The 25726-nt window shown below is 53.0% G+C and overlaps 11 protein-coding genes and 1 non-coding gene across 12 annotated transcripts; 6 read left to right on the forward strand and 6 right to left on the reverse strand.

Annotated features, from left to right (window-relative positions):
* Positions 1-43: 43 nt before the first annotated feature.
* J4E83_005586 (uncharacterized protein) lies at positions 44-782 on the forward strand (the record flags this gene model as incomplete). Its single annotated transcript, XM_049332505.1, has 4 exons — positions 44-115; positions 175-191; positions 243-448; positions 508-782. The coding sequence occupies 4 exons, from the start codon at positions 44-46 to the stop codon at positions 780-782; spliced, it is 570 nt and encodes a 189-aa protein (XP_049188313.1).
* A 196-nt stretch (positions 783-978) lies between these two features.
* J4E83_005587 (uncharacterized protein) lies at positions 979-2531 on the reverse strand (the record flags this gene model as incomplete). The annotated part of the gene is made up of 2 exons (XM_049332506.1): positions 979-2433; positions 2511-2531. 2 exons carry the CDS (start codon positions 2529-2531, stop codon positions 979-981), a joined length of 1476 nt encoding a protein of 491 aa, XP_049188314.1.
* A 415-nt stretch (positions 2532-2946) lies between these two features.
* Positions 2947-3018, reverse strand: J4E83_005588. Its single transcript has one exon. It is a non-coding gene; the product is annotated as a tRNA-Arg (tRNA).
* Positions 3019-3792: 774 nt separating this feature from the next.
* RPT5 (26S proteasome regulatory subunit 6A) lies at positions 3793-5304 on the forward strand (the record flags this gene model as incomplete). The annotated part of the gene is made up of 3 exons (XM_049332507.1): positions 3793-4103; positions 4186-4601; positions 4649-5304. 3 exons carry the CDS (start codon positions 3793-3795, stop codon positions 5302-5304), a joined length of 1383 nt encoding a protein of 460 aa, XP_049188315.1.
* Positions 5305-7582: 2278 nt separating this feature from the next.
* J4E83_005590 (uncharacterized protein) lies at positions 7583-9800 on the forward strand (the record flags this gene model as incomplete). Its single annotated transcript, XM_049332508.1, has 3 exons — positions 7583-8005; positions 8053-9602; positions 9668-9800. The coding sequence occupies 3 exons, from the start codon at positions 7583-7585 to the stop codon at positions 9798-9800; spliced, it is 2106 nt and encodes a 701-aa protein (XP_049188316.1).
* A 416-nt stretch (positions 9801-10216) lies between these two features.
* J4E83_005591 (uncharacterized protein) lies at positions 10217-10831 on the reverse strand (the record flags this gene model as incomplete). Its single annotated transcript, XM_049332509.1, has 2 exons — positions 10217-10299; positions 10351-10831. 2 exons carry the CDS (start codon positions 10829-10831, stop codon positions 10217-10219), a joined length of 564 nt encoding a protein of 187 aa, XP_049188317.1.
* Positions 10832-11206: 375 nt separating this feature from the next.
* ECHS1 (putative enoyl-CoA hydratase, mitochondrial) lies at positions 11207-12148 on the forward strand (the record flags this gene model as incomplete). The annotated part of the gene is made up of 2 exons (XM_049332510.1): positions 11207-11345; positions 11418-12148. 2 exons carry the CDS (start codon positions 11207-11209, stop codon positions 12146-12148), a joined length of 870 nt encoding a protein of 289 aa, XP_049188318.1.
* Positions 12149-12554: 406 nt separating this feature from the next.
* Positions 12555-14522, forward strand: J4E83_005593 (uncharacterized protein; the record flags this gene model as incomplete). The annotated part of the gene is made up of 1 exon (XM_049332511.1): positions 12555-14522. The coding sequence occupies one exon, from the start codon at positions 12555-12557 to the stop codon at positions 14520-14522; it is 1968 nt and encodes a 655-aa protein (XP_049188319.1).
* Positions 14523-15756: 1234 nt separating this feature from the next.
* Positions 15757-17346, reverse strand: J4E83_005594 (uncharacterized protein; the record flags this gene model as incomplete). The annotated part of the gene is made up of 3 exons (XM_049332512.1): positions 15757-16533; positions 16624-17171; positions 17220-17346. 3 exons carry the CDS (start codon positions 17344-17346, stop codon positions 15757-15759), a joined length of 1452 nt encoding a protein of 483 aa, XP_049188320.1.
* Positions 17347-17624: 278 nt separating this feature from the next.
* Positions 17625-18450, forward strand: J4E83_005595 (uncharacterized protein; the record flags this gene model as incomplete). Its single annotated transcript, XM_049332513.1, has 7 exons — positions 17625-17651; positions 17708-17748; positions 17803-17815; positions 17867-17932; positions 17990-18032; positions 18091-18228; positions 18296-18450. The coding sequence occupies 7 exons, from the start codon at positions 17625-17627 to the stop codon at positions 18448-18450; spliced, it is 483 nt and encodes a 160-aa protein (XP_049188321.1).
* A 693-nt stretch (positions 18451-19143) lies between these two features.
* On the reverse strand, positions 19144-19582 carry J4E83_005596 (uncharacterized protein; the record flags this gene model as incomplete). Its single annotated transcript, XM_049332514.1, has 2 exons — positions 19144-19386; positions 19439-19582. The coding sequence occupies 2 exons, from the start codon at positions 19580-19582 to the stop codon at positions 19144-19146; spliced, it is 387 nt and encodes a 128-aa protein (XP_049188322.1).
* A 2361-nt stretch (positions 19583-21943) lies between these two features.
* On the reverse strand, positions 21944-25614 carry TOF1 (Topoisomerase 1-associated factor 1; the record flags this gene model as incomplete). Its single annotated transcript, XM_049332515.1, has 4 exons — positions 21944-22986; positions 23034-25205; positions 25252-25483; positions 25531-25614. 4 exons carry the CDS (start codon positions 25612-25614, stop codon positions 21944-21946), a joined length of 3531 nt encoding a protein of 1176 aa, XP_049188323.1.
* Positions 25615-25726: the final 112 nt, after the last annotated feature.

Here is a 25726-nt window from a genome sequence, read left to right on the forward strand (position 1 = left end):
GATCCCGCCCAGACATCTCCGCAGTAGAGTCCCCAACACCACCATGTCTGCTCAGGACGCTTACGTCAGGCACCAGGCCGTTGTGCCGGACAAGATCCCCACTGGAGAGTATCCTGTGAGTCAATTGCAGCGCGAAAAGATGCGCAATGGGTGGTGGTAGCTAATGCATGGCAGCTCATCGACAATGACCCGTACGCTCCTCTACGATACCCAACGCATGCGAGTACTGACTGCAGATGAAGACACTTCAAGCGAGTCATTCGGTATGCCCGTCCGTCCGACTGGGCGCAAGGTGCCGCGCTCGGAGCCTTGAGCCCTGGATTGATGATGTACTGGGAGAAGATCTCGCCCTCCATGGTCGGCAAGGGCGGTTTCGCCCCCATTATGCGACTGAGCGGTGCTGTCGGTCTTACCGGAGCCTTCGTTTTCGTCTACTCGAGGTCATGCAGTATGTGGAACCAGTCCGGACATAGAGAAGATTGGATTGGACACTAACTTCTACGGCAGTGCGCTTCTACGGTGCCCGCGAGAACCGCCGCGAGGTCGAGATGGACATGCGCGAGATGGTCGACAAGGTCAAGAAGGGCGAGTCGCTGTACGGAACCACCGAGATGACCGAGTACATGCAGGGAGTTGCACACAGGAACTCGCGTTACTCCTCCACATTTTCGCACATCCTCGCATGGCCAAACTTTGTCAACCACCCTTACCACGGCGTGGACACTGCCAAGTACTACCGTCAGGCTGAGTTGGAGCTGGAACAGGAGAGGGGTGGCCGGTAAACGTTTGATACAAGAGAAGAGAATGGTTTCCTTATAGTGCGGGTGTACATAAGTTCTGATGAACCAGACATCAAGTTTCAGCACACTACTTTTGGCCGTTGAGAATGTGTTCCACACAAACACGACTAGTGATATCCGCGCAGTAACACGACATCTCGATACTTTCTATTTCTTTGATACCCCCTTACTCCCATCCTTAGTTTACAGCCAACCCCTTCAGCACATTCTCTTTTCCAAAATGCCGCATCTTGAACTTGCTAATCCAATCATCCCTATTGATGTACGCCCCACAGATCCTGCGCTTCCCTGTGAAGCTGCTCCGTCCATGCAGCACTCTCCAGTTGTCGAAGATGAGCACTCTACCCGGCACAAGCTGTTCCCAATACTCATTCTCCTTCTTCTTGAGTATCGCGTCAAATTTTCGAGCTGCGTCGTACCACGTCTCAACTTCTTCGATAGGAAGCTCAATAGATGCTCTATCTGACGTGTTCCACCGGACGCGGAGCAAGTCGCCTGTAGCGGTGTCGTGCTCGAGGACGGGGAAGCCACGGTAGGGTTGTATTGAAATGCCTTCGTTGCCTGAGGCGTGTCCATGAACATTCACCGTTGAGAGAATCTCATATGCTTTGCGGTCGGTGTGCCAGAGTTCGTCCGCAGCTTTGAAGCCGTCGACAAGAAGACTTGCACCGCCTTCACCGTCGGTGTGGGAAAGGAGGTGGAAAGCCTGTAGGCCGGCTGGGTCGGAGAAGTAGGTAGTGTCTGTATGTGCTTCTAGTGCGATGTTGGTGTATGCGGTATCCTTGCTCGCTAGGTCGGCCGTGAAGTCGTAAAAGCCGCCGTAGTGCGTTTCCCTAATAAAGGCAATTTTTTGCAGCATCTTCTTCGTGGCCTCTGGGTTCTCGAAAGGCGTCTCATCGACGTAGCAGAATCCGAATCTGCGCAGCCTGAAAAGTAGGTCGTTGCTGTTAGGATTCATCGCGTTAGCATACAGGGTCTTTGGTGGGTCCGAAGCGATGGATGAGTCCCAGGGTTTGATGTCGACCAAAGCTTGACGCTGTACGGCCTTCAACCTCGCGTTGTTTATAGCTTGGGAGAGAAAAGGCCCCGAGTATTCGCTTTCATGTCCATCACTCCATTCAATTCTGTGGACCGTCTCAGACCCTCTTGTTTCAGCCGAGTACGACTTGATCGAGATGTCCTCGGGGATGGAAAATGTATCCAGAAGTCGTTGCTTGGTGGCGTCATGCGTGCAAACTTTGCATTGACAATTGTCCCGCAACCAGATGCTTGGTATTAGTCTATCGACAAGGAACATCTTCCCTTCTCGGACTTCAGGGTGCGTCTCGGACTCGGCGCGCTTGTTGAACGCAAAAGGTGTAGCCCCAATTCGCACTCTATATGGGCTTACTTTCCGGACGATGCGTTGTCGACCATATATCCGATCAAGCTCATGGGCAAGTTTCTTAATCTCAAAGTGTAGTCGCCTGGCTTTGTTCATGTTCTCTACACCAAGGGAGGCGTCGAGACCAGGTGTTTCTGGAACCCGCCGTTCAACCTCCTCCTGTTGCGGAGCATCTGTTTGTTTCTCATCTTGCGTACTTTGCTCATTGACCGTATCAACGGCGGATGACGAGTTTAAGCGAATTGACGCCTAGCATTTTGGTTAGTACTGTAAAAAATGCGGTGTGTCCAGACCAACCTGTAGATATGGTGGGTGAAGCGCGGCACGTCGGGCGATAGGTGTGGCATGAGCGCACCGGAGTGCTCTTGCCGTAAACATGACACAGATTTGTCAAGCACGAAAGGGAATCAATCAGAATCGCTACACACGAGATACCAAACTCAATAGCATGTAGTGCAGCAAAAGAACGTGGTGGGTTGGTGATACCTAGGTAAGGAGATTCGGATGTCAGGAGCTTAGTATGGCAAGAGCGCTCTCTAACCACCGAACGCGACCTCGGATCTTTGCACCACAACTTGAACGAGGAAGGTTCGCCCAGTCATAGGTTTAAGACTATACTAGAATTGGGCTAGCGTGAATTCCAGTGAGTGGCCTCGTTGGCATGCCTCACGATCCGAAGAGCGAATTCTGACAAGGTGGGAACAAAGGCAAAAAGATGCAGAAAGACGCAAAAAGAAGCCGACCAGACGACCGCAAAAAGAACGACACCTGTGGGACTCGAACCCACAATCTTTGCCACCGGAAAGCAACGCCTTACCATTAGGCCAAGGTGCCTCGTTGAGGAGTGGATGAAGATTTTGAAAACTTGAACAAATATATCGCGGGGCTTTTGCGGTCCCCTCAACGACAAGCGCAACGACCATAATGCCAGTATGCGTATTCTCGAACAGGGCCTTTAGGCCACTATAACGAATAGTAAGTAGCCCTATGTAGGCATCTAAGACATTTATTAACCGACGTTCAGACACCTCGCTTGCATGCGAATGCTCCAACCCATGTGTAGGCGTTGACGCACACGAGATGGTGTGTACCTAAAAGCCCATCGCAGTTGCTTCCTGTTTCCTTCACCAGTACGATCACCTTCACCTCACATGAAACATCTCCATTAAACACCATCATTGTTGCTTAGCAAACTGAACCTACTTAGCATCATCGTACTAATCACACGTGTTGAATTTTGTCCATACCTGCGGGCGAGTGTTCGCACAGCTCCTTTCGTATAGAACTGCATGATCTCTAAATTTACCCTCTAGTACTATCGCAGTTTCCTTGATCGAGCTGCAAACTGACAGAATGACACCACCTATCTATCGCGCGTTGTTGCGCGCGACGGATCGGCGTTCACAGACGCCAAGACAATCGGAGCTAGGGTCTCTCACCGTGCACTGGTGCGTACCTTCGTAATCCATAGCTGCCTCTACAGCTCCACATCACCGCCGCACCACAACAACCTCTTTGTCGGCGTCATTCACCACCATCACTCTTGCACCGACCCAGTCATCCCTATCACCCCCCACCGCGTAACGTCGCTCTCACAACACCGCCACCATGTCCACACTCGAAGATCTCGACGACCTTGAGCGCCACGAGAAGGAAGAGAAGAAGGACGATGACAAGAAAGACGGAGGCAAGGACGGAAAGAAGGCTGATGGCGATGCAGAGATGCAGGATGCGGAACCAGAGGAGGAGCAGCTCGACGAAGAGATCCTGAACTCAAGCACACGAGACATCGTCGCGCGCAAACGGTTACTGGAGAACGACATGCGCATCATGAAGAGCGAGTTCCAACGGCTCACACACGAGAAGGCTTCTATGAACGAGAAGATCAAGGACAACCTAGAGAAGATCGAGAACAACAGGTATGTCGTTGACGTGCTTGCTGTCACCCCGCAGCGCGCTGGACTGAGGCGACTTCGTGGACAACACACTGACATCTTATAGGCAACTACCATATCTCGTCGGAAACGTTGTCGAGATCCTTGATCTTGACGTCACAGAAGAGGCGGCTGAGGAGGGAGCAAACATTGACCTAGACGCCACCCGCGTTGGCAAGTCGGCGGTCATCAAGACTTCAACTCGGCAAACCATCTTCTTGCCTCTCATCGGTCTAGTAGACCATGAGAAGCTGAAGCCCGGTGATCTCATTGGTGTGAATAAGGACTCATATCTCGTCCTCGATACCCTACCCGCAGAGTACGACAGTCGGGTGAAGGCTATGGAAGTCGACGAGAAGCCAACTGAGAAGTACACTGATGTTGGAGGTCTTGACAAGCAGATTGAAGAGCTCGTCGAGGCTGTAGTATGGCCCATGAAGGAGGCTGAGCGTTTCAAGAAGATTGGCATCAAGGCGCCTAAGGGTAAGCAACTCATGTCCTCATCTCTAGACATGTGCTAACGATCGTAGGTGCACTGATGTACGGCCCCCCCGGAACCGGAAAGACCCTTCTCGCCCGAGCCTGCGCTGCCCAAACCGACGCCACATTCCTCAAGCTCGCCGGCCCACAGCTCGTACAAATGTTCATTGGAGATGGTGCGAAGTTGGTCCGCGACTGCTTCGCCCTGGCGAAAGAGAAGGCACCCTCAATCATCTTCATCGACGAATTGGATGCCGTTGGCACAAAGCGTTTCGATTCCGAGAAGTCCGGAGACAGGGAGGTGCAGCGAACTATGTTGGAGCTGCTGAACCAGCTGGACGGTTTCGCCTCCGATGACCGTGTCAAGGTACTTGCCGCGACGAACCGAGTCGATGTCTTGGACCCCGCTCTGCTTCGTTCTGGTCGTCTGGACAGGAAGATCGAGTTCCCGCTACCAAACGAGGAGGCCCGCGCACAGATTATGCGTATCCACTCACGGAAGATGACTGTCGACGACGCTGTCAACTGGCAAGAGTTGGCTCGCAGCACTGACGAGTTCGGTGGTGCGCAGTTGAAGGCTGTTTGTGTCGAGGCTGGTATGATTGCTCTCCGGACTGGTCACCAGAAGATCAGCCACGAGCACTACGTCGATGCTATCGCTGAGGTACAGGCAAAGAAGAAGGACACAGTCAACTTCTACGCCTAAGGTGTAGTTGGGTGATGGTGTAGCCGCTGCATGCGTGCACTCTCATGCCGGGCTTGTAATAATACTTAGACCTTCAGCATAGTACCATAGCGGAAATAACGATTATGAACAACAAGGGTTGGGTTTCAGTCATTTGTTGTGAGTTGATTTGAATATAGCGTGAACAGCACATGGCCTCGAGATATTCAGACATCCTACAGTACGTTTACCCCAACCTTGGAATACTGACACAGATGATGGCTACGGGTCTTGAAAATGACCAGTCTGAGGGTTCGAGTCCCACCACGATACCGATAGCAAAGACTTGCAGAATTTGGATACACTTGCAACTCGCACAACACAACTCTTGAAAGCCGTCTCCAACGTGGCGATATGTAAGTTTTAGGACGAAATAAAGATGACATCGTTACGACGTAAGCGAATAACGTACCGGGAATACCTCTTCAGTTATTGACATTCGCTCTCCATCCTACAATCACGCTTTATACTGGTGAGCCACAGTGCTGGTCAAAGACTTCGGCTTGATCTAACACCAGTGGCACTTGGAGGTCAGCCGGCACATCCACCAACCGGCGACGCAAGGGTTTCCAAGCAAACGCGCATGGGAGGAGAACAAGCTCAGCGACATCGAGTTGGCTCTGACCTTCAGGTGTATTGAAGAGACACCTCGCTGATACAACAATTCTATGAGCTTACCAGGTGGTATAGCCGCGCCTCAAGTCTCACGCATGGCGAAGAAGAGAATGAACCTTCGATCTAGACTGCGGCCTAGTCTTGGTCCAGACTGGTCATTGAAGATGTACTCTGGTATACAGGATGATTACAATACCTTCGAGGTGGTTCGCCGGAGTGTCTGGTGCGTCCTCACGTCTCACACCCAGCCAACCCGCCCGCGCAAGGCTGGCAGCTGCCGACATCGTCCGGGATCATCACTCGCACCCGATAACTCAAAGTGACTTGCATGTAGGAAACAACGCCGAGCCACGGTCGCGCTCCTTCCATGCGTTCGACGTCCCTGCATTCTGGCACGCCCTCCCTCACGCTCTCTGATTGGCCGCCGACCCACCTCAACCATCCCCGTCTCAACACCAACCTGCCAGGCACGTCTCACCCACGCGCAACAACAGCTCCACCCGATAGGTCGAACTGACGTCTTTGTTCCCTCTCTAGACTCTTACTATTCAAGATCTGGAGATACTTTCGGTTCTATTAGGACCCTGCATAGCCGCCTCTAGCGGTGGAGCGGTAGTCTACTCAGGGCAGTTCCGTAATGCTGATAGTAAGGAAGGTAGATTTCTCTGGTAGGCTGTCTGGGTGCTGTTTGAGCGATCTTCAGAACATGTGGTGAGGGCTATTGGCTCGTAGGTGACGCGAGACACGAGGACGAAGCCGTACGCCAGGCTGCGCAGCGGGGTGACCTTGTCTATTGGGGCATGCGGGTATGTATGATGACCGAACCGAAGTCGGAATGATGCTTGGGGGACTCGCAATGAGGGCTCATATAACCCCTCCATGGTGTTTGTGGGGTTTCTTTTGTTTTGTTGTCGTTCCCCCCTCTCCTCTCTTGATCATTGCTTCTACTGTCTTGTTGTGAAGTCGCAGCTATGCAGGCTCTCTCAAGTTTTGTTCCAAGTGACCCGTTTCACCAGCTTACGGTTACGCTGTGCCTCGTTGGTGTTTTCCTTACGGTGGTGTTTGCTCTGGCGTTCAGACCGAAGAGCAAAGATCAGGCGCCTAGCACGTTCGAAGCATACCTCAAGTTCATCTATGGGTGTTTCTTGAAGCCTCATACTGGAGACGGATCTGGAAGTCAGCAAGATGCTTTGGTACGTTGAAGAAGGGACAGAACTGGGAACTTGTCTAATCAACTGAACAGGAGAGCTTCTACAAAGCTCAAGCCGACGTCTACGATGCCACCCGGCTCAAGCTTCTTCGAGGCCGTGAGGATATGCTGGGACTGGTCGCTGCGCAGCTGAAGCACCGTACCGAAGCAGGTCTCATTTCGCAACGACCAGTCTGGGTTGATGTACGTGATAGTAGGCTTGGATGATGGTCGATGTGCTAATGATCGCAGATTGGTGGGGGAACTGGTCACAAGTAAGCACGGAGTATCTAAAACCAAGATTACCTTGCTAACGGAATCTCAGTGTTGAACAGATGAACACCTTCGTCCCTGTGGCGAGCTTCTTTCGCGCAGTCTGTAAGTCACAAGAAATCAATCCATGAGGCTTTTCTGACAAATGCAGATGTCGTCGACCTCTCTCCCTCCCTCTGCGAGATGGCTCGGAAAAGGTTCGCCCGTCTCGGCTGGACGAATGTCAAGGTCATCTGCCAGGATGCACGCGCCTTCCGTCTCCACGAACACGAACCGCAAGCATACGAACGCAAAGAATTGATCTCCAAAGAGCAAACTGTTCGCGACCTCGACGAAAACGCGGACGCTGGTGGTGCTGAGCTTGTCACTATGAGCTATGCTCTCAGCATGATACCCGAGTTCTACCCTGTCATCGACTCGATCGACAGCTTGATGAGCCCCAACGGCGTTATCGGTGTCGTCGACTTTTACGTACAGAACCAGGTCGACTTCATGGGTAGAAACTACATGGGTGGTGCTATTGATCGTCACTGCATGTGGATTTCACGTGTGTTTTGGCGGACATGGTTTGAGATTGACCGCGTCAACCTTGAGCCTGCACGACGTGTATGTCAAATCTCCATCAAATAAGCATAGCTTCTAACAATTCGTAGGACTATCTAGAGTACCGCTTTGGCACAGTCCTTAGTATCAACGCTCGCAACAACTTCTTCGGCACCGGTATCAAGCTCCCCTACTTCATCTGGCTCGGTTGCTCGAAAGATCACGGCGCTTCTACCCAGAAGCTCGCTGAGATTGATGCCGCTGCTACTGAATCGCCTTACCTCACTGCTCTCGACCTCCAGACCGGAGCTACGCAGACTGACGTCGAAGTCCACTCAAAGGCCTACGAATCCGCGGTGGTGAACCTGCAATCCAGTCTCCCACTCCCGGCCACATGGTACCAAAACCACCACTGGCGCATCCACTACGACTCTTCCCTGGCTAAACACACCCGATTCAACGACTCATACATCTATGCATTCACCTGGGAAGACGACGTAGCAGACATGCGCCTCCTCAAGCCCACCTCAAACGACGTCGTCCTAGCAATCGGCTCAGCGGGCGACAACATCCTCGCCTTCTGTCTCGAGAACTGCCGCCGCGTCCACGCCGTCGACCTCAACCCATCGCAAAACCACCTCCTCGAGCTCAAAGTGGCCGCCTTCACCGCACTCCCCTACCAAGATGTATGGAAGCTCTTCGGCGAAGGCAAACACCCGGACTTCCACAACCTCCTAATCCAGAAGCTCAGCCCGCACCTCTCATCCGAAGCCTTCCAGTTCTGGCTGCACAATGGGCCTTCGGTATTCTCCTCTTCCTCGTCAAAAGGCCTCTACTACTCCGGCGGCTCGGGCAACGCCCTCTCCATCGCAGGCTGGCTCTTCCACCTCCTAGGCATGACCTCTGACGTGCAAAAACTCTGCACAGCATCCACCCTGAACGAACAACGAGAAATTTGGCAACGCTCCATCAAGACCGTGCTGCACTCCAAGATCCTCACCTGGGCCATCCTCGGCAACGAAAAGTGGCTCTGGAAAGCGCTCGGCGTGCCCCCCGCCCAACGCGCCGTCATCGAAGCCGATTTCAAGAAAACCGACGACTTTGACGAGACAAAGACACCGGCGGTGGCTAAATCGGATGCAGCAGCAGATTACATGGCGTTCCACGAAGAGCCTTCCGACGACGCACTCAAATCGAGTTCTGGAAACGCAATCTACGAATACGTGCTCAACACTTTCGAGCCCGTCATCAACACCACCCTGCTCTCTACATCAAACCACTACTACCTCCTCACCCTCCTGGGACACTACACACCAACCTCCCACCCCACATACCTCTCCCCCAAATCGCACATCAAACTCAGTAAACCCAATGCCTTCAACGGCCTCCGCATCCACACAGATGAGATCTCCGAAGTCATTGCTAGAATGCGACCAGGTACACTCACCATTGTCGTGGTAATGGATAGCATGGATTGGTTCCCACCGTCCGGCCAACAAGCTGTCAAACAGATCCGGGCGCTGAACCGCGCGTTGAAGGTAAAAGGACGGGTTATGCTCCGGTCTGCGGGGTTGGAACCGTGGTATATCAAGGTGTTTGGCGAGTGTGGGTTCGCGGTTAAGAGGGTGGCGGTTAGGGTGCCGGGGAGCTGTATTGATCGGTATGTTTCACCCCCCTTGCATCTCTCGCGGAGATTTGTTTTTGCTGACTGACTGATGATTGTAGGGTTAACATGTATGCGTCTACGTGGATTTGCACAAAGGAGGTGGGGATTGAGCGCGAGGATGGTAAGGTGGGGTTGCGGAAGACGAGTTTGGCGGAGTTGAAGCTTGAGGCTCCTGCTTTGCGTATGGAGTAGGTTGTTGTATATTTCTTTCTTCTTGTTGCCTTGTCTTGTAGCATCGGTGGCTGCCTGTCCTTCTTTTCCTTGTCCCAAAGCTGTTTCCCACATCAGTAGTTGTTGCCAGATACCTAGAATCCTCTCTTTGCACATGTATTCACCTGTGCATGCGTACATAGTACATTGTCCTGATATTAAAGATATAAGCTTCTTGGCTTTCCTGCTACGTGTACACATGATATAACATCCAACGCGTTATCGTGGCAGCACCCCCTCCCTAGAGCAACCCCGAGTTGCGAAGTAGGAAGCTCGAAGTCTATCGCGGACTGGAAAAAGACGCCCATGCCCAAAAACAGCCGTTGGTGGCAACCTTCCCAAAGTTCCAGACCGTTATCCGATGAAGTGAAAGCAGACGGTCGGCCGATCGACCCAACTTAGTTGGCGTTCTGGTACCGAGTCTTTCCGACGGTGAAAGGGACGTAGCGGTACTTGATCATGTGTTGAATCTGTCGTCGCACTAGAATACTGTCAGCCTTGACCTCATACGAACATCCCAGAATCAACTCACTCGTCAAGCCAAAAAGAATCAACCAGTAAACGACCAACACGGGCCAGAAGACGGGCAAATTGAAAATCTCAAACCAGCTGCAGAAGAAGCCAATAGCAATCGCCTTGGTAGTCGAGTACCAGAACTTGAACTCGGGCAGCCTGCGGACAAACGGCCTAAACTCCTGGTCCTCCTTGGTGGGCAAGCCGCTCGCATTGCCGTCCTCCATGCCCTCATCTTGCTCGAGCGCGGGGTCGAATTTGGGCGACAGGAAAGCGAGGAAGAGGTTCAGCAGGTAGATGCCGAGCGAGTATGCGACGATGTACCAGCCCTGGGCGAAGAAGATGCGCAGGCCGAAGAGCAGGAAGAGCGTCGCTGTGCCGCCCCATCGGTAGGGTGTGTAGGGCGTTGACTTGTCGAGGTACGTCTGGAACAGGCGCCCGTACTTGGTTGTTTGTGCTGTGACGGCGCTGAAAGGGGTATCGGGCTCGGGCGAGTCCATGGTTGCGTCGCGGCGGGGGTGGGAGGGTGTGTGGTGATGGCCGAGGGGTGAAGTGGGTGCGCCGCGTAGGAAGGCGTGGGTGGGTGAATGCGGAGGCGACGTCTTGTTGAGGGAATCGTGTCAAAAAGTTGAGATGCGTCGCAAGGCTGGGGCTTAGATCGCCGGCGCCCGCCCAGAACGCGCTAGGACCAAGGTAGCGAGTGCCGCTAGTCGCGTCGAAGTGGGATGTTGGTACGGGCATGTTTTGGCGGGCGCGCTTTACCGAGGTGCCGATGCTACCCACTTGTTGGAGCTCTGAGCTCATCTGCTCTCTTTCGATGTAAACACATGTTGTGAGCTGGACTCGTAGTCAAAGCTCAATTCTACACATACAATATGCAGGCACTTCGATCAACACCGAGGGTAGCCTCTCAATTCCGATCAACGGGTCTACCTAGACTTGCGAGGGGATATGCGACAGAGAGGTCATTCGAGCATTTGCTTGTGTCGGTGGCTCGACCTGGTGTTGGTTTGAGTATGTTACCATCTTCTATTTAACTACTACCATACACTCCTCGAGGATTATTCTAGGACTAACAACCCCCAGTCCAGATCAACCGTCCCAAAGCCCTCAACGCCCTTTCCACCCCCCTCATCCTCGAGATCAACCAAGCCCTCCGCGACTTCCAAGCCTCAAAATCCATCGGCGCCATCGTCCTCACCGGATCGGAAAAGGCATTCGCAGCCGGTGCCGACATCAAAGAGATGAAGGACCTCACCTTCAGCGACGCATACGGCAAAGACTTCATAGAGTCCTGGTCCGACCTCGTCACATTCCTCAAGAAGCCGCTCATCACCGCAGTCAACGGATACGCGCTAGGTGGAGGTTGTGAGCTCGCCATGATGGGAGACATCATGTACGCCGGACCCAAGGCCGTGTTCGGACAACCCGAGATCAAGCTAGGCGTCATACCCGGTGCAGGTGGCTCGCAGCGCCTTACCAAGGCAATTGGAAAGTCAAGAGCCATGGAAGTCATCCTCACTGGCGACAACATCACCGCGCAACAAGCAAGCGACTGGGGTCTTGTCGCAAAGGTGTTCGAGACACCCGAGGAGTGTGTTAGCGGGGCTATCAAGACGGCGGAGAAGATTGCGGGGTACAGCCACATTGCTGTCAAGGCAGCCAAGGAGGTTGTGAACAAGAGTCAGGAACTTGGTATTAGGGAGGGTGTGGAGTATGAGAGGAGAGTTTTCCATGGTCTGTTTGGAAGCCAGGATCAGAAGATTGGTATGGCTGCTTTTGCGGCGAAGGAGCAGGCTAAGTGGACGAACAAATAGATGTTAGTAGAGATGTGTCAAAAGGGGCGGATGAATGAATTCGCCTTGAATATATTTGTTAGTGCATGCGGTTTCTACGAGGAGCTGTGCGACCCAGGATACCAAGCTCAGTTTAGCACTCAGAGATGGGCTGTACCACGCGCTAATTTTTCGATACCATTCTGGCATGCGTACTAGAGAATCGCGACCCCATTTCCATCGCATTCGGCATGGAATGGCATCGCATCTCAATGAAGCTACGCGTGCCTCGGCAGGACCCGATAAGCTTATCGGCCGCACCTGACAACCCGCGCACGCACGCGCGTGAGATGACGCGAGTACATGTGGGGAAACTCTGGAACACTACCCCATCTGACATGCCGCTACTCTCCCAGACATCCTCCTCTCCACATGCCCAACCCTCACCATGGAAGCGACACCGCCATGGTTACGCGACGCCCTCCGCTTCGCTCTAACAGCGACAGCATCGACTGAAGCCCCCTGGTGGGCGCACGACTACGACGCCTTCAAAGCCGCCGGCGGAGGCGACCTTGTCGATCCGGATGACCCTGGCAAAGACCCGCGGTTCCGCAAACTCGTCGAAGCCATATTGTTCAGCCGGAGGTTTTTGAACACATACAACTTGGTCCTGCTGGGCGTGCTGCTGGTTTTCACTATGTGGCATTGGTCCGAGAAGATCGTGCTGCACCGGCGGAAGAGGCGCATAGCCCGTACAACGAAGGGGGATGATGAGACGGCGCATGAAGAAGAGGCAGAGGCCTGGAGTAGCTCGAGTAGTACTATTGAAGGGAATGCGACGCCCCCCGATACCACCGCAGCGAAGAAAATACACGATGCCGATGAAACGAGCCCTCTGCTTTCTTCGCAGCGACCCCGACGCGTGACGAGATCTGTAGTATGGCTTCCTTACTACATGCTCAAGTCCGCGCTGCAATACCAGCCTCGACCTATACCTGTTGTCAACAAAACACTGCCTACCAACGCTGTCTCGCTGCTCGTCCTTGCTTGGATCGGCTTGAACATCTTCTACAACTTCTACCGCATGCCGCTCTCGTTCATGTACCTCTTCGTCTTTGCCGACCGATGCGGAATCATCTTCATCACGAACCTGCCCCTTCTATACCTCCTCGCTGCGAAGAACCAGCCGATAAAGTTGTTGACGGGATATTCGTATGAGAGTCTGAACATCTTCCATAGGAGGGTAGGAGAGCTCGTATGTCTGGAAGCGTTCCTGCATTTTCTCGGTATGGTGGCTGTGTGGTATGGCATGTTGAGGCATCTGGGGTTTACGCTGGCGAGATTCATCTTTAATCGCGTCGTGCTGTTGGGTTTAGCCGCGCTCATCGCGTATGAGCTGATCTACTTTACGAGCCTGGGGAGCTTCCGGAAGAGGTGGTATGAGATCTTCCTGGGCCTGCACATTGTACTTCAAGTCGCTGGATTGGTGTTCCTCTGGTTCCATCACCACACCTCACGGCCGTACGTTGGCGTTTCCCTCGCCATCTTCCTCGTCGACCGACTCGTCTACCGGATGTGGCTGAAGTCCAGTACCCACCCCGCAACACTAGAAATCCTCGAAGACGACGAAACTCTTTTGCTCTCCGCAAACTGGGAAGTCGACACGAAGAAATCCGCGGTCCTAGCCAAGAACATGACACAAGGCTGGAAACCAAACGAACACATCTTCATCTCTGTCCCATCTCTCTCCCGCAAACACGCCATCCAGTCCCACCCTTTCACCATCTTTTCCGCCGCCCCAACAACATCAACGCAGGATGGCGACGGAAAACACGCCTGGTTCTCCCTCCTTATCCGCGCCCAATCCGAACCAGGTTTCACACACAACCTCCTCCGCCACGCCCGCGCCTCCCCAAACCCAACAACACAACTCCGCATCCGCCTCGACGGCCCCTACGGCTCATCCCACGCCCTCGACCTTCTAGAGTCCTCCTCAACAGCCATACTCATCGCAGGCGGGTCCGGCATAGCGGTCGCCTACCCCCTCCTCTACGCCCTCTTACAACCCTCGCCCACCGACCCCGAATCCACACTTAGATCCCAGAGAAAAGTAAAATTACTCTGGATAACGCATTCACTCGACCACCGTCTCTGGATCCCAGAGGATAAATTAAAGGAATTAGAAGACTGGGGGTTGGATGTCCTCATCACGCCGCCGACGGCACTTGCCGGTCGACCGGATGCGGGGGGGATTGTGAGGGAGTGGGTTGAAGAGGAGGATGGAGATGGGAATGCGAGGACTGGTGTTGTGGTTAGTGGACCTGACGGATTGGTCAGGGATGTAAGGAATACCTGTGCGGAGTTGATTTGGGGCGGGAGGGATGTCGATGTTCAGGTTGAGAAGTTTGGATGGTAGTTGCTCTTTCATTTCGGAAATATCTGCAGAGTTGGATGGCTTTTTTGGTTCTCTGGAGTTTATGATAGACAGGGTTTGGTCGGATTTCTGCTTTTGCTTCTGCTGGTGTCTTCAACATCCGCTGTAGCCCTTTGTTATAAGAAAGAGAGAGTTTTTGGAGGATGGATGGCAGTGGCATGGGTATGCCATATCCGAGTGTTGACTAGGTGGACGCCTGTGACGGTTCCGATGACAAAATGATCATTTGATCATTCACATGTTTCAAATGATCATTATGTCATCAGAATCGTCACAAGCGTCCACCTCGAGAAGACTGGGATGGAGCTGATGGTGATCGACCCTATACCATCGTACGAGTCAATCCACGTGGTTGCCCACCCAAGCAACCAAGTGGATTGGATCGTACGAAGGTATCAGCTTCAACGCAGTCTACTCGTAGTGCAGTGAATAATCGGGCATAGCCTTGAAATTAGAACAACCAACTATCTTCTATCTTAAGACCTATTAGCTAAAACTATCTCATCTATGTTTATACAAACGTTTCCTCACTAAATGCTAATGCCTGTCCCCTAAGTTTGTGATAGACTGGCACGTCAGCCTAGGAAAAAATTAAACACCCTGGAGCCTACATTGAGATAAAAACATACAAACTAGGCGGTCTAAGATTAACGTAGGCTCTAGGGTGTTCAGTTTTTTTAATTGTATGAGGTGCTAGGTGGGTAGGAGTTCTGCTTTGCGCTTGTTGTCTAGTCTTGTTACATTCGCTTTGGCGGTCACCTGTGAGAAAGACAGCGAAAGAGAGAGAGCATTTGGGGGATGACAGTGGCGATGAGTAGCCATGTCCGAGTGTCCTATCGGTGTCCGGCTCCATTAGAGGCAGACGGTGTGCCTTCACCGCTTGATTTGTCAAGTGAGGGATATCCGACGAAGTGCTATATCCCTCACTTGACAAATCAAGCGGTGAAGGCACACCGTCTGCCTATAATGGAACCGAACACCTAGTTAATACTCGGACAGGGCATTGGGATTAGAAGATGCAAACATCTTTAATCCTAAACCCATCAAACAAAACCGTCTCCTCTATCTTTAAACAAACGTTTCCCCACTGAACGCCAATGCTTGTCCCCCAAAACGCCCATGCCAATGTGATTAGCCCAGGGTAGCCTTGAATATTCAAGCCCTCCATGCATACACCTCAGTCATCCGCAATGAAACTCGTGACCTGGGGTCAAATCTACCGTCCCCGAGCAATATCCCTAGTCTCCTTCTTCTTCTTAAGATACGCACTAATCTGCTCCACCTGACTGACAAAGAAACAGCGATTCGCGTCGTTCTGCCACACCAGCACACCCAGCGCACCCGCATACCCCAGCACATCCCTGTACTCTGATTCGGAGCCGAATTCGCGCATCAAGTAGCCCGTCGTAGTCTCCACACGCTCGCCTTCGTATTCCCAAAGTCGGATTTGATCCATGACCGTGGGCGGGATGTAGGGAATAGTCTTCTGCATTTGAGGATGCGCGTAGGTCGTCAGATAGGAGATGATTTGGCTCGACGTGATGCCTGATTGAACGGCTTTGTGGACGGATTCTTTGGTGAGTTTGCCGGAGACGAGGTTGGGGAAGCGATGTTGGAGTTTGGTGAAGAGGGATAAGATGGCGATTTGGATGAGGCTGTTTGTGTAGGCGTAGAGGCGATAATTTGTTTCGATGATGATGAAGCCCTTGTTTGCGGATGCCGAGGGGCCGGCGTTGCCTTGGGAGGCTTGGGCGATGTCGTTGGAGGAGGCGGACATGGCGCTGCCGGAATCTGAGGTTAGGGTTGTGGCGAGGCGCGTGGGGTAGAAGGTGCGCGCGTTCTTGTCGGAGCGGTAGACAAGGCCCATTGAGGAGAGGTCCTCGAGCATCTGGGATTGGGTGGGGGAGAGGGTGGATGTGGAATAGTCTTGGCCTAGTTCTAGGGAACCAAGCATGAAGAGGAAGGATAACACTTCGGTTTCGGACATGCCGAGCTGGGGGTCGATGTCAGATTCGGTGTTCGTTGGCGTCGGCTGAGCTCGAAGAGGACAGTCGTCGCAGGGTTCGTGGGGTTCAATACTTACTTCGTTGGTCATTTTCAGGTAGACGATGAGCAGACTCCAGACTTGCGCGTTTGTCTCTTGCAGCACGAAAGAGAAGCCGTCTTTGGTAATCCTTGGACTTCCATGTACGGTCCTCACAAGGTCACCGGTATGTAGCAGCTTCTTCGTTCCGGGACCGACTTCTGCTCTCTCGATACTGTCTCTGCTAAGTCCAGCCGCGCCGCTCACCAAGTAATAGAGTATACCCTCCCATTGCGATCGCGAGTATTCGTCGAGGAAGTCGATGCTTAACCGCTTTCCGCCGCTCTCTTCTCTGGTCGCCGGCACACCGAACGAGCGGTGGGTACCGGAGCCCTCGAGGGCGTTTCGTAGGCTGCCCTGGAAGTCTTTGCTGAGTGTCCACGAGAAGGTACCGTCGTCCTGTTTAGCAGGGGCAATGATGTGTAGGCGTTCGAGGGTAAAGAGAGCCTGTTCCTTCTCTTTCCTAGCGGAAGGCTTGAACCAGGCGTCCATGTCGGCTACGGGGAAAGATGAGGGTCTGTAGAGCATCGCAAAGACTATGGATTTGGCTGTGGCTCCGTTAGCGACAGGATTGCGGACGTAATAAATGCACTCACCAAGATGCGGAAGCATGCAGCGGAGCACCGCCAACACGGTGGAAGGCTGCTCATACAGCCGCCGGTGTGTCGCGACAGGCAGACCCTCGAGGTATTCCAGCGCCTGAGATGAAGATGAAGCCGACATCGTGGGGGATGTGGAGAGGAGGATGTCGGTCTACCGCCGTATTATCATGTTCGGAGAGAAAGGGTCCACGAGTTTGGGCGGTAGCGACGCGTGGGTCGCGCAAGTGGAAGTCGCAGGTCGCCAATCGCCAAAGAAAGTTGATGACGCGCCGAGCGAGCGGAAAGCTCACCCCACAAATTCCGCTCCACCCTGGTCTAGCTTCCGAGCTACGTGGGCAACTGCCGAGCGGAACAACGACATCACTCTTCGCACATCGCATCGCGGGGTGAGCATCAATCATGCCGGCGCTGAAGTTTGTGAGATCTGTGAGTTAGCCAAAATGCCATTGATCAACCTTATGGGTCTTCTAATATGTCGCTAGGTCTGGGAGTCATTCCGAGCCAACTCCGGCTTGGAGCCAAGGTACTTTCGGCGCCCGGTGTATATCAACAGAACTAATGGCTAACCGCCCCGAAGACTCCTAGATGGTGTGAGTATGGCTCGATCAGTAAAATAGACCCGTTGTTGACTTTCTATCTAGCTCCGAGTAACCTCGGCAGTCCCAGGACGCGTCAAGTTTGAGCTAGACATCCAGAAAGAGCATACAGTCCGTGCTATCCCACCTATCATCTCCTACAATGTTCTCGAAACTCATCTAACGTAGAACCGCCTCAACATTCTCCACGGCGGAACCATAGCTAGCATGGGTAAGCCGCCCCTTCCAAAACCCCCACTCAAACACCAGTATCTCACAACCCCACCCAGTCGATCTCGGCGGCTCCCTTGCAGTGGCCTCCCGCGGGCTCTTCGCAACCGGCGTATCCACCGATCTGAACGTAACCTACCTCTCCTCCGGCGGCAAGATCGGCGACTTGATCAAAGCCGAAGTAACATGCGACAAGTGTAAGTCCATCATATTGGCATGCCTTGCCTTGCTCAAGATACCCGGTCGCTGACTACATCACTCCAGTCGGAAAAACACTCGCTTTCACGTCCATCAACTTCAGCAACAACAAGGGAGAGGTCTTCGCCAGGGGAAGTCATACCAAGTACGTTGCGTTGGCGTGGAAAGACCCAAACAACATCGTCGAGGAGCTTTCGCCTAAGCCTGAGAAGAAAGAGTAGAGGCACAGATACACCGGATATGATGGGTCACGGCGCATATCTCGTGGGAGAACACGATGCCCGGTCATAGCACTATAAATACATACGTCTGGTCCTGGGCCTAGTCGACAGGCTTGGGCTTAGCGGCCCGGGGACGAGCTGCTCTTGAAAATCACTTCGAATTGTTGGGAGACCTCATCGTTCGATCTTCCAACAATTCGAAGCAATTTCCAAGAGCGTCTCGATCTCGGATTGCTAAGCCCAAGCCTATCGGATAAGCCGTTAGAGACCGCGGGCAAACAAGGGCTTACTGATTTGTGAATAATGTACGTGTGAAAGCTACAAAAAGCTTTAAACGTCGTGTTGATGCATCAATGTACATATGTCATGCTCACAGCAGTTAACGCCTCGGTCAATGACTGTCGCCGATTCTACTCAAGCCGTAATGTCGACTAAGAATTACATTACTACCTCTTTGTGGATATCTAACAATGCATGCTTCCCGTGCAGATCACAAAATCGATGTCTTGACGTTCTCATGTCATGCACAGTATCTCCAACTCTCGCGCTTTCTTTTTGCCATCGTTGTGCCTCGTATCATCTTTTACTCTTTGCAGGTTTCACATGATCGTAACCTCAACGTCAACTTCCGTGTTCTCGTCCAGGTCTTAACGTGGCCGTCCACCTTCCACAACATCCATCATCCTAATAGAACTAAGAACCATCCGAGGACGTCTCCTGGTTTCGCTCGGTCGAGTCGTCGGATTTGTTCCAGCCCTTGCCCTTCATTAGGTTGATCAGGCTAGCCTTGCGTGGGGTCAGCTTCCTTACGGCCCGTCCAAAGGCTCCAGCTCCTGCAGAAGTCGTGTTGTCGTCGTGCTTACGGAATGACATTGGCGGAAGGTCTGCCGGATTGCCGAGCAGTTTGTGCTCTCTCCTGTATTTGTACTCGAACTCCTGGGCGTAGTCAGTAAAATGGATTCAGAGTCATGACGCAGATAGAACGTACCCAAAGGCTATCTGCTGCTTGATCGGAAGTGCACAGGTCGCGCAGTTGTCCGAGTATGTAGCACGCCGCCAGCTTGTCTTGATTCAATTTGCATTCTCCCAAGAGGCCGGAGGTTTGATGGCCAGGGTCGAGTTCAGCTTTCATTGCATCGGTACGCCATTGATCGTATCGAGACTGGAATCTTCCAGCCCAGTAAAGGGGCGGCATATAGTCTTTAACCTGGAAGATCTCATTGTCAGCAACGTCGGACGTCTCTTGCCCATGTCTACTCCGCAAGCGGCTGGAAGGATAGGTCCAGACGTTTCTAGCGGTGTTTGATGCTCTGATCGGGACTCTGGTTGGTACTGGGGGGAACGCCGCCAGACTGAAATTAGATTCGGTGAATTTCATTGATGACACAAGGCTCCGTCCAGGCTGACAAGGTGTATATGTCGGCGTGACACTCAGTCTTTCTTCGTCCGTCTCCTCGGGTATCGATTCGCACGAGCTCGCGTCTGATCTGACCCTGACATGTTGAGACGGGACAGTGCTCTTCGGATCCATGCATACTGACTGGACCAAGTCCAACAAAGACGCTGTCCTGTACTGCTCCGGGATGCGAGGTACTGGTGGAGCGACTTCCAGGTGGCTTCCAAAATTATGGAAGGTTTGGGAACGTGGAAGTCTGCTCACCTCATGTGTAGTCATCGCCAAAGCATGGGATGATCGCCAGACGCCGCCCAAACCATTTGGTGTTCCTAGCGTTTTCCTTTGCTTTTCTCTGTCCGTGGGTAGCCGGGGAAGGGCTGGCCTGACATTATCGTTCGCATCTGGAGCGGGTGTTGGAAGGTCGGTGTTGTGAGGCGGGGCGGCTGCAGAGTTCGATATCGAGGGTGATGCTGCTGGTGTATCTTTTTGTTCCTCCGACTGTATCCGCTTTACTGTCACTGGCGTCTGCTGTGCAAGCTGTGAGCTCATCCTCTTCCTTACTGTGGGTGGAGTAGCGAAGCTAGGTTCCCTGCTCTGTGAATATTGTAGTCCCGGACCAAACGACCTTCTACTGTTCAGTGTACCGGGCACTGCAAGTGATTCCCTCTTCAGCGTCCTTTCTTGTATCTGCGACCGCCTGTGTGATATACGTCTTTCCGTCGGTATGTTCTCTTGCAGAAGCGGCCTTTGAGCTACTGGTGATACCACAGACATCTTAGGTCCTGGCCGCCTGGGAGCCATATATCGCGCCGACTGTGGCCCGTTGGCTGTTTTGACGAGATTTGGTGTCGTACGTGAGCGCAACTGATAGGAATGCTTCACCGGAGAGCCATTGTTTGCGGCTGCCAACGCGTGGGCAGTCGCGATGTGTTTGATCTGTTGAGAAGCGCGGTACGAGACGTGTTGTTGAACGTGTTGACGTGGACTAGAGCGACGGCGCTCTAGGGATGGCGGACTGGGAGTAGGAATCTTCGAAGGTACCGAGTCTGGCTCTGATTGAGGCATTACCGCGAGAGAATGGGACTTGACTGCGCCTTCTACGTCTGCGGCGAACGACTGAGGCTCTACCCTAACCGGGAGCGGGATGAAGCTCAGCGTACGCGATCGAGGCAGTGGCTGCGGTGTGGTATCGGTATCTGCGCTTTTGGGTAAAGTCTTGCTGAACGGGACTGTTGCGGACTCTTCGGTCGCATCGTTGGAGTGGTTGGATGGCGCAGAAATACGCATTGGTGAAAGCGCAGCTTCGGATACAATATTTTTTGTAGTAATGTCGGTTGCAGATGGTTGAGTAACAGCCAATGACGGCACATTCACTTGATGACGTCCCGGGGTCGTCCTTCGCTGCGAGAGGGGATTTGATATGAAAGCGAAGCCATAGCTGAGCTTCCTCCGGAATTTGCTGCTGCTGTTTTCCTGAGGCTCGCCACCCACCGGGAGGTGAGTTGTCGACTTTTCTCTCCAGCCCACCATCGCCGCTGCTCCGTCTCCACTTGGCTGAGGCGTCTCCCACCGCGCGCGAATCTGCTCGAATCTGTGTCGATCTGAATATGTCAGCATGGCTGGAGCGTGGTGTGCAGCGTTTGTGGGGAAGAAAGGCTTACCCGCGGAATGTTGTTGTTGTGGATGATGTTGTCCTTGAGGAGGTAAACAAGGAAGGCACGAAGCAGCCACCTCGGACCAAGAACAACGTCATGGAACGAAAAGATGCAGTCGTGACCAAACGACAGGAAGGAGCAACTGCAAACGCCCCCGAGCTGCAATCGTGTGGGCTCTTGGCGTAAAGCCGCCAATATGCTTGACACTCTCCACGCGTCCCTAGTCAACAAACATCTGCATCTGAGTTTGCATCCACTGTTTCGGCCAACCTGAAGTCATCCTGCACCTGACTCATACCACGACATGAACAGGATATAAGACGACATTGAGACAACAAGACAATGGGTATTCAAACATTGAAAAGCACAAACCTAAGACACCATGCTATGCTATGCAACCATTCCCTTTAGATAACACCGAGGATGTTATCATCTGTATTCCTTACTCCGAGTCACTGTCAACGATAAAGCCAGCCCTCATATTGCGCGCCGCCGCTGGTCTACGCGCTACCGGTGCATCGTCGTCATCATCGTCGTCCGAATCTGCGTCTGGCATTGCAGCATCGCTGCTCTTCGTCGCAGCATTACTCGCTGACTTCCGGGGCGTGTCCGCGTCACTAAGTGCTGCTGTTGCCCCAGCATTCTGCGATGAAAGCGGCGTATCTGTAGTCTCCTCCCCGTCCTCATCTTCCTCCTCATTGCCATCAACCACGGAAGGAGCTTGGCTGCTCTCTGCATCTTCCATATCGTCGTCACTATCGGCGAATGGCGCTTTCCGTTTCGGTGGACTCTTTCTCCTCTTGCTCTTCTTGGCCGGTGCATCAGCTTTTCGCTTTTTGGATGCGACTGGCTCCACGGTTCCAAGCACGAGCGACTTCTTGAAGACTTTCATGTTTTCCTCGCGGATCGCCTGTTCTCGCGCGAAGAAGGCGGCATCCTTCTCGGCGTCCCAGTCCTCGTCGTCCGAGTCATGCACGTACATCGTACTCAATGCTTTGGCTTGCTTCTCGATTTCCTTCTTGCGGCGTGCCTCGGCTCTGCGGTCTTTCTCTTCGTCGTCAAGCTCCACGGGACTATTCCTTCGGCGTCGTCGCTTCAGTGTCTTGCGAGGGGCGTCTGCATCTCTCTCGGTGGGACCACCCTTGGCGTACTCTCCGTGGTCCTCTTCCTCGTCGTGGTCTATGCCGTCAGAGTCATCGTCAAACTCGGCCCGGCGAGTGGAGCGTCGAGCTGCTGCAGCCTTGCTACGAAGCAAGTCTTCTGGCGCTTTGCCGTCCTCATATGTTGGGGGATCGAATTCATACTTGCGAATGAGATCGATAGCTTCTTGCAGTTGCGCTGAAGTAAGGGATGAAGGTACGATCCATGAAGCGTCTGGATCATGATGTTCTCCTAACCTCTCGAAGCCGATCAGGTTCATAAGCAGTCGTAGTTTGTTGTCTTTAAACATAGCTACGCGTCGTTCTTCGGTGTCGTGCTTGATGACTAAATTCAGTTAGCACACTCCTTCATAGTGAGAGTAGGGTACTTACAAATCGATGGCGGCTTCGAGGTTTCAGTGTCTGGATGCCCAGGTGCCTCGCCTTCTGGACGCTCCTCTACGTCGGCCACCAACGCCTTTTGTGCTTCAGCGGCCTCTTCCCACGCCTTGCGCTCTTCAGCTGCCGATGTAAGCACATCGCGTACCCAGCGGAGAGCATCCGACTTTGACTGATTGACAAGAACACCAACAGCGACACCAATCTGATCAGGTAGCTCCATTCCAGGTTTGACCTCAAGCTCTGCCGGAGCTCGTGGCGCTCGAGTGTGTATCTCGCGATCATATCCGTGCTCAAGGAAGAAGATGGTTGCAGGGATCTTGTCAAACAGCATCTCGACTACCAGCTCTGGCCTCTCTTGTACTCTCTTTACAACCTGCCTGAAGAAGTGTTTGACAAAATCATCCCACTCTCTGTAAGCTGGCGACTCTGGATCAAGGCCACCTGGACCTTTCATCATCTTGTTGAAGAGCGCCAAGATATCCACTCTGCAAAGCAAGACACCAAGCTCCATCTTGAAAGCGACACGGTGAAAGAAGCGATGCGCACGCTTGAGCTGCTCGGTATCCAGGTCGCTGAAGTACTTGGCAAAGGCAACGAAAGTGTTGACGCTGCTTTGATTCACAAACTTTGCTGAGAACTTCATGAAATCGAACTTGCGTTCAGAAACCGTCTTTTGGGCCTGTTGGAGGTCTTCAGTCTCAGAGACGTTGCCCTCTTCCTCTCCGTCTTCGCCCTGCTTTTCAGCTTTCTTCTTCTTGATCTTTCGGGCTCGTCTTTTCGATCGGATTTGCATGTCAACGTTCTGCTTTGCATAGCGCTCGAGCATCCGCAGAAAGACATGGGAAAGCTCTGTGACTGCATCAAGGTAGCCAAAGCCTTGATCTTTGTATGATCTTAGGATCATGACTATTCTGTCGTGTGTTGACTCTTCGTAGAAGATACGGTTCTGAATGTTCTCGGCAATCTCTTGGTCTTCCTCAAGACCTGACTCGGACATCTCATGCACGGTAAGCAAAATTCGGGTGAAGCACTTCAGCCCGGCGTTGAGGTCTCGCCATGCCTTCTCATCTTGACTCTTCTGCATGAAGCGGTTGAGTAGAATGAAGGTCTCCTGATTCATGACTTCGGCTACTAGTCCGTAGCTCTCATCCTCAGCAGACAGAACTTCAGGACTCTTAGGGTCTGCGGCCCTCTCCTTCATCGTTCGCCGCCGTGCGCACTCTGCTCGTAGGAACCACGATACGAGGTAGAAGAACTGCCTAGAGTGTCGTGTTTCCACACGCTCCGTTTCGCGCTCGATAGCTTTCCGCAGATGCAGAAATAGAGGGTTAAAGGACGAGTCCAGGAACTCCTCGACGAACGCTTTGATGTGTTTCCGCGCAGAAGAGGTCAGTGGTACCGGGAGATCGAACTCCTCTCTTTCTTCATCGCCGGCTTGCTTCTTCCCGGGGCGACGGGGTTTATTCCACTTCTTTGTATCATCCATCTTCTGCATGCTAGCCTGAGCCTTCCCTAGCACGTCCTGCCCGGATATAGTTGTGACCTTCTCGTCGTCCCGCTTCATCCAGATCATCGTTCCGAATCGATTATGCCGGGTTGGTGCGTTGCGGGCGTAGCCTGCAAGCATGGCCTTTTCTTTCTGGATCAAGCCCTTAAGCTCGTCCGTGTTCTTGATGTTGAGCTTCTTGTCTTCCATGAATAACTTCTCAGCATCGATGCCCTTGAGGAGGAAGAACAAGATTTCGAGAATAACAACATCCTGGGTGACAAAGTCCTCCCCGATACTAGACGCTATACTCAGAATCACCTGAAATATGTCCTGCTCGTGGAAAGTATCAATCGTTGCAGATCGGGAGACTTCAGCTTCGTCGGTGTCCATGTGTGCATTGTTCGGGGGCGCGAGCATGGCGATGTTGCGTATGAAGTATAGTGCGATTCGGATGATACCCTCGTCTCGTGGTGTGCGTTCTCGGAGGGGTACGGCCATAGAAGGGAGCGCGATCTTGACGGCAGTTTGGAGGGTTCTGTCTCGGTCGAATTGCAGGATAGCACGTTTGTAGCCAATTTGGGCGAGCCCGATATAAGGCCCATGCCGGTGGTGGTTTACGGTCGCTTCGGTGGGGTCAATCTCGTTGGGCCAAGTCAAAGGCACGAGAAGTTCCACTGCGGTCGTCAGTACAGTCTCAATATTCAGAGTATGCTCTCTCACATGTCGCAACCGCAATCTTGTGCTTCCAGGCGCTTTCCATGACAGTTGGTGATATCTTGGCCAGTATCTTAAGCAAGTCGCCCTTTACGAGGTTTGCTTCGGCCATGCATCGTGCTACATCGCGTCGATTGTACTGCCCGTCGGCGAACTTCAGCCATTTCCGTAGGTCCTTGAGACAGAGCAGGGCGTCGTGTCCGAGTGCATACGTGCCGTCATCGCCAATACCACCGAGCTGTTTCCATGTCAGTAGCCATTGTGTCAGTAGAAGGGGATACGTACAGCAGATATTAGACTAGAGACGTGAGCGCGAACTTCTGGGTTCACAGTGTCCTGCGCCCAGTCGTCCAGCGTTGTCTGAGCCATTGTCGTGGTTGATGCTCAGATTGCCCGCCGGTGTCGCGATGGCCCAAAAGACGCGTCGACGCGTAAAGTGCCACAAGCGGGACAAACCGCGCAAATCCGCCAAGACAGGGCT

The sequence above is a fragment of the Alternaria metachromatica genome, assembly GCF_023757995.1.
Source record: "Alternaria metachromatica strain BMP 0045 chromosome Unknown scaffold_11, whole genome shotgun sequence".
Lineage (NCBI taxonomy): Eukaryota > Fungi > Ascomycota > Dothideomycetes > Pleosporales > Pleosporaceae > Alternaria > Alternaria metachromatica.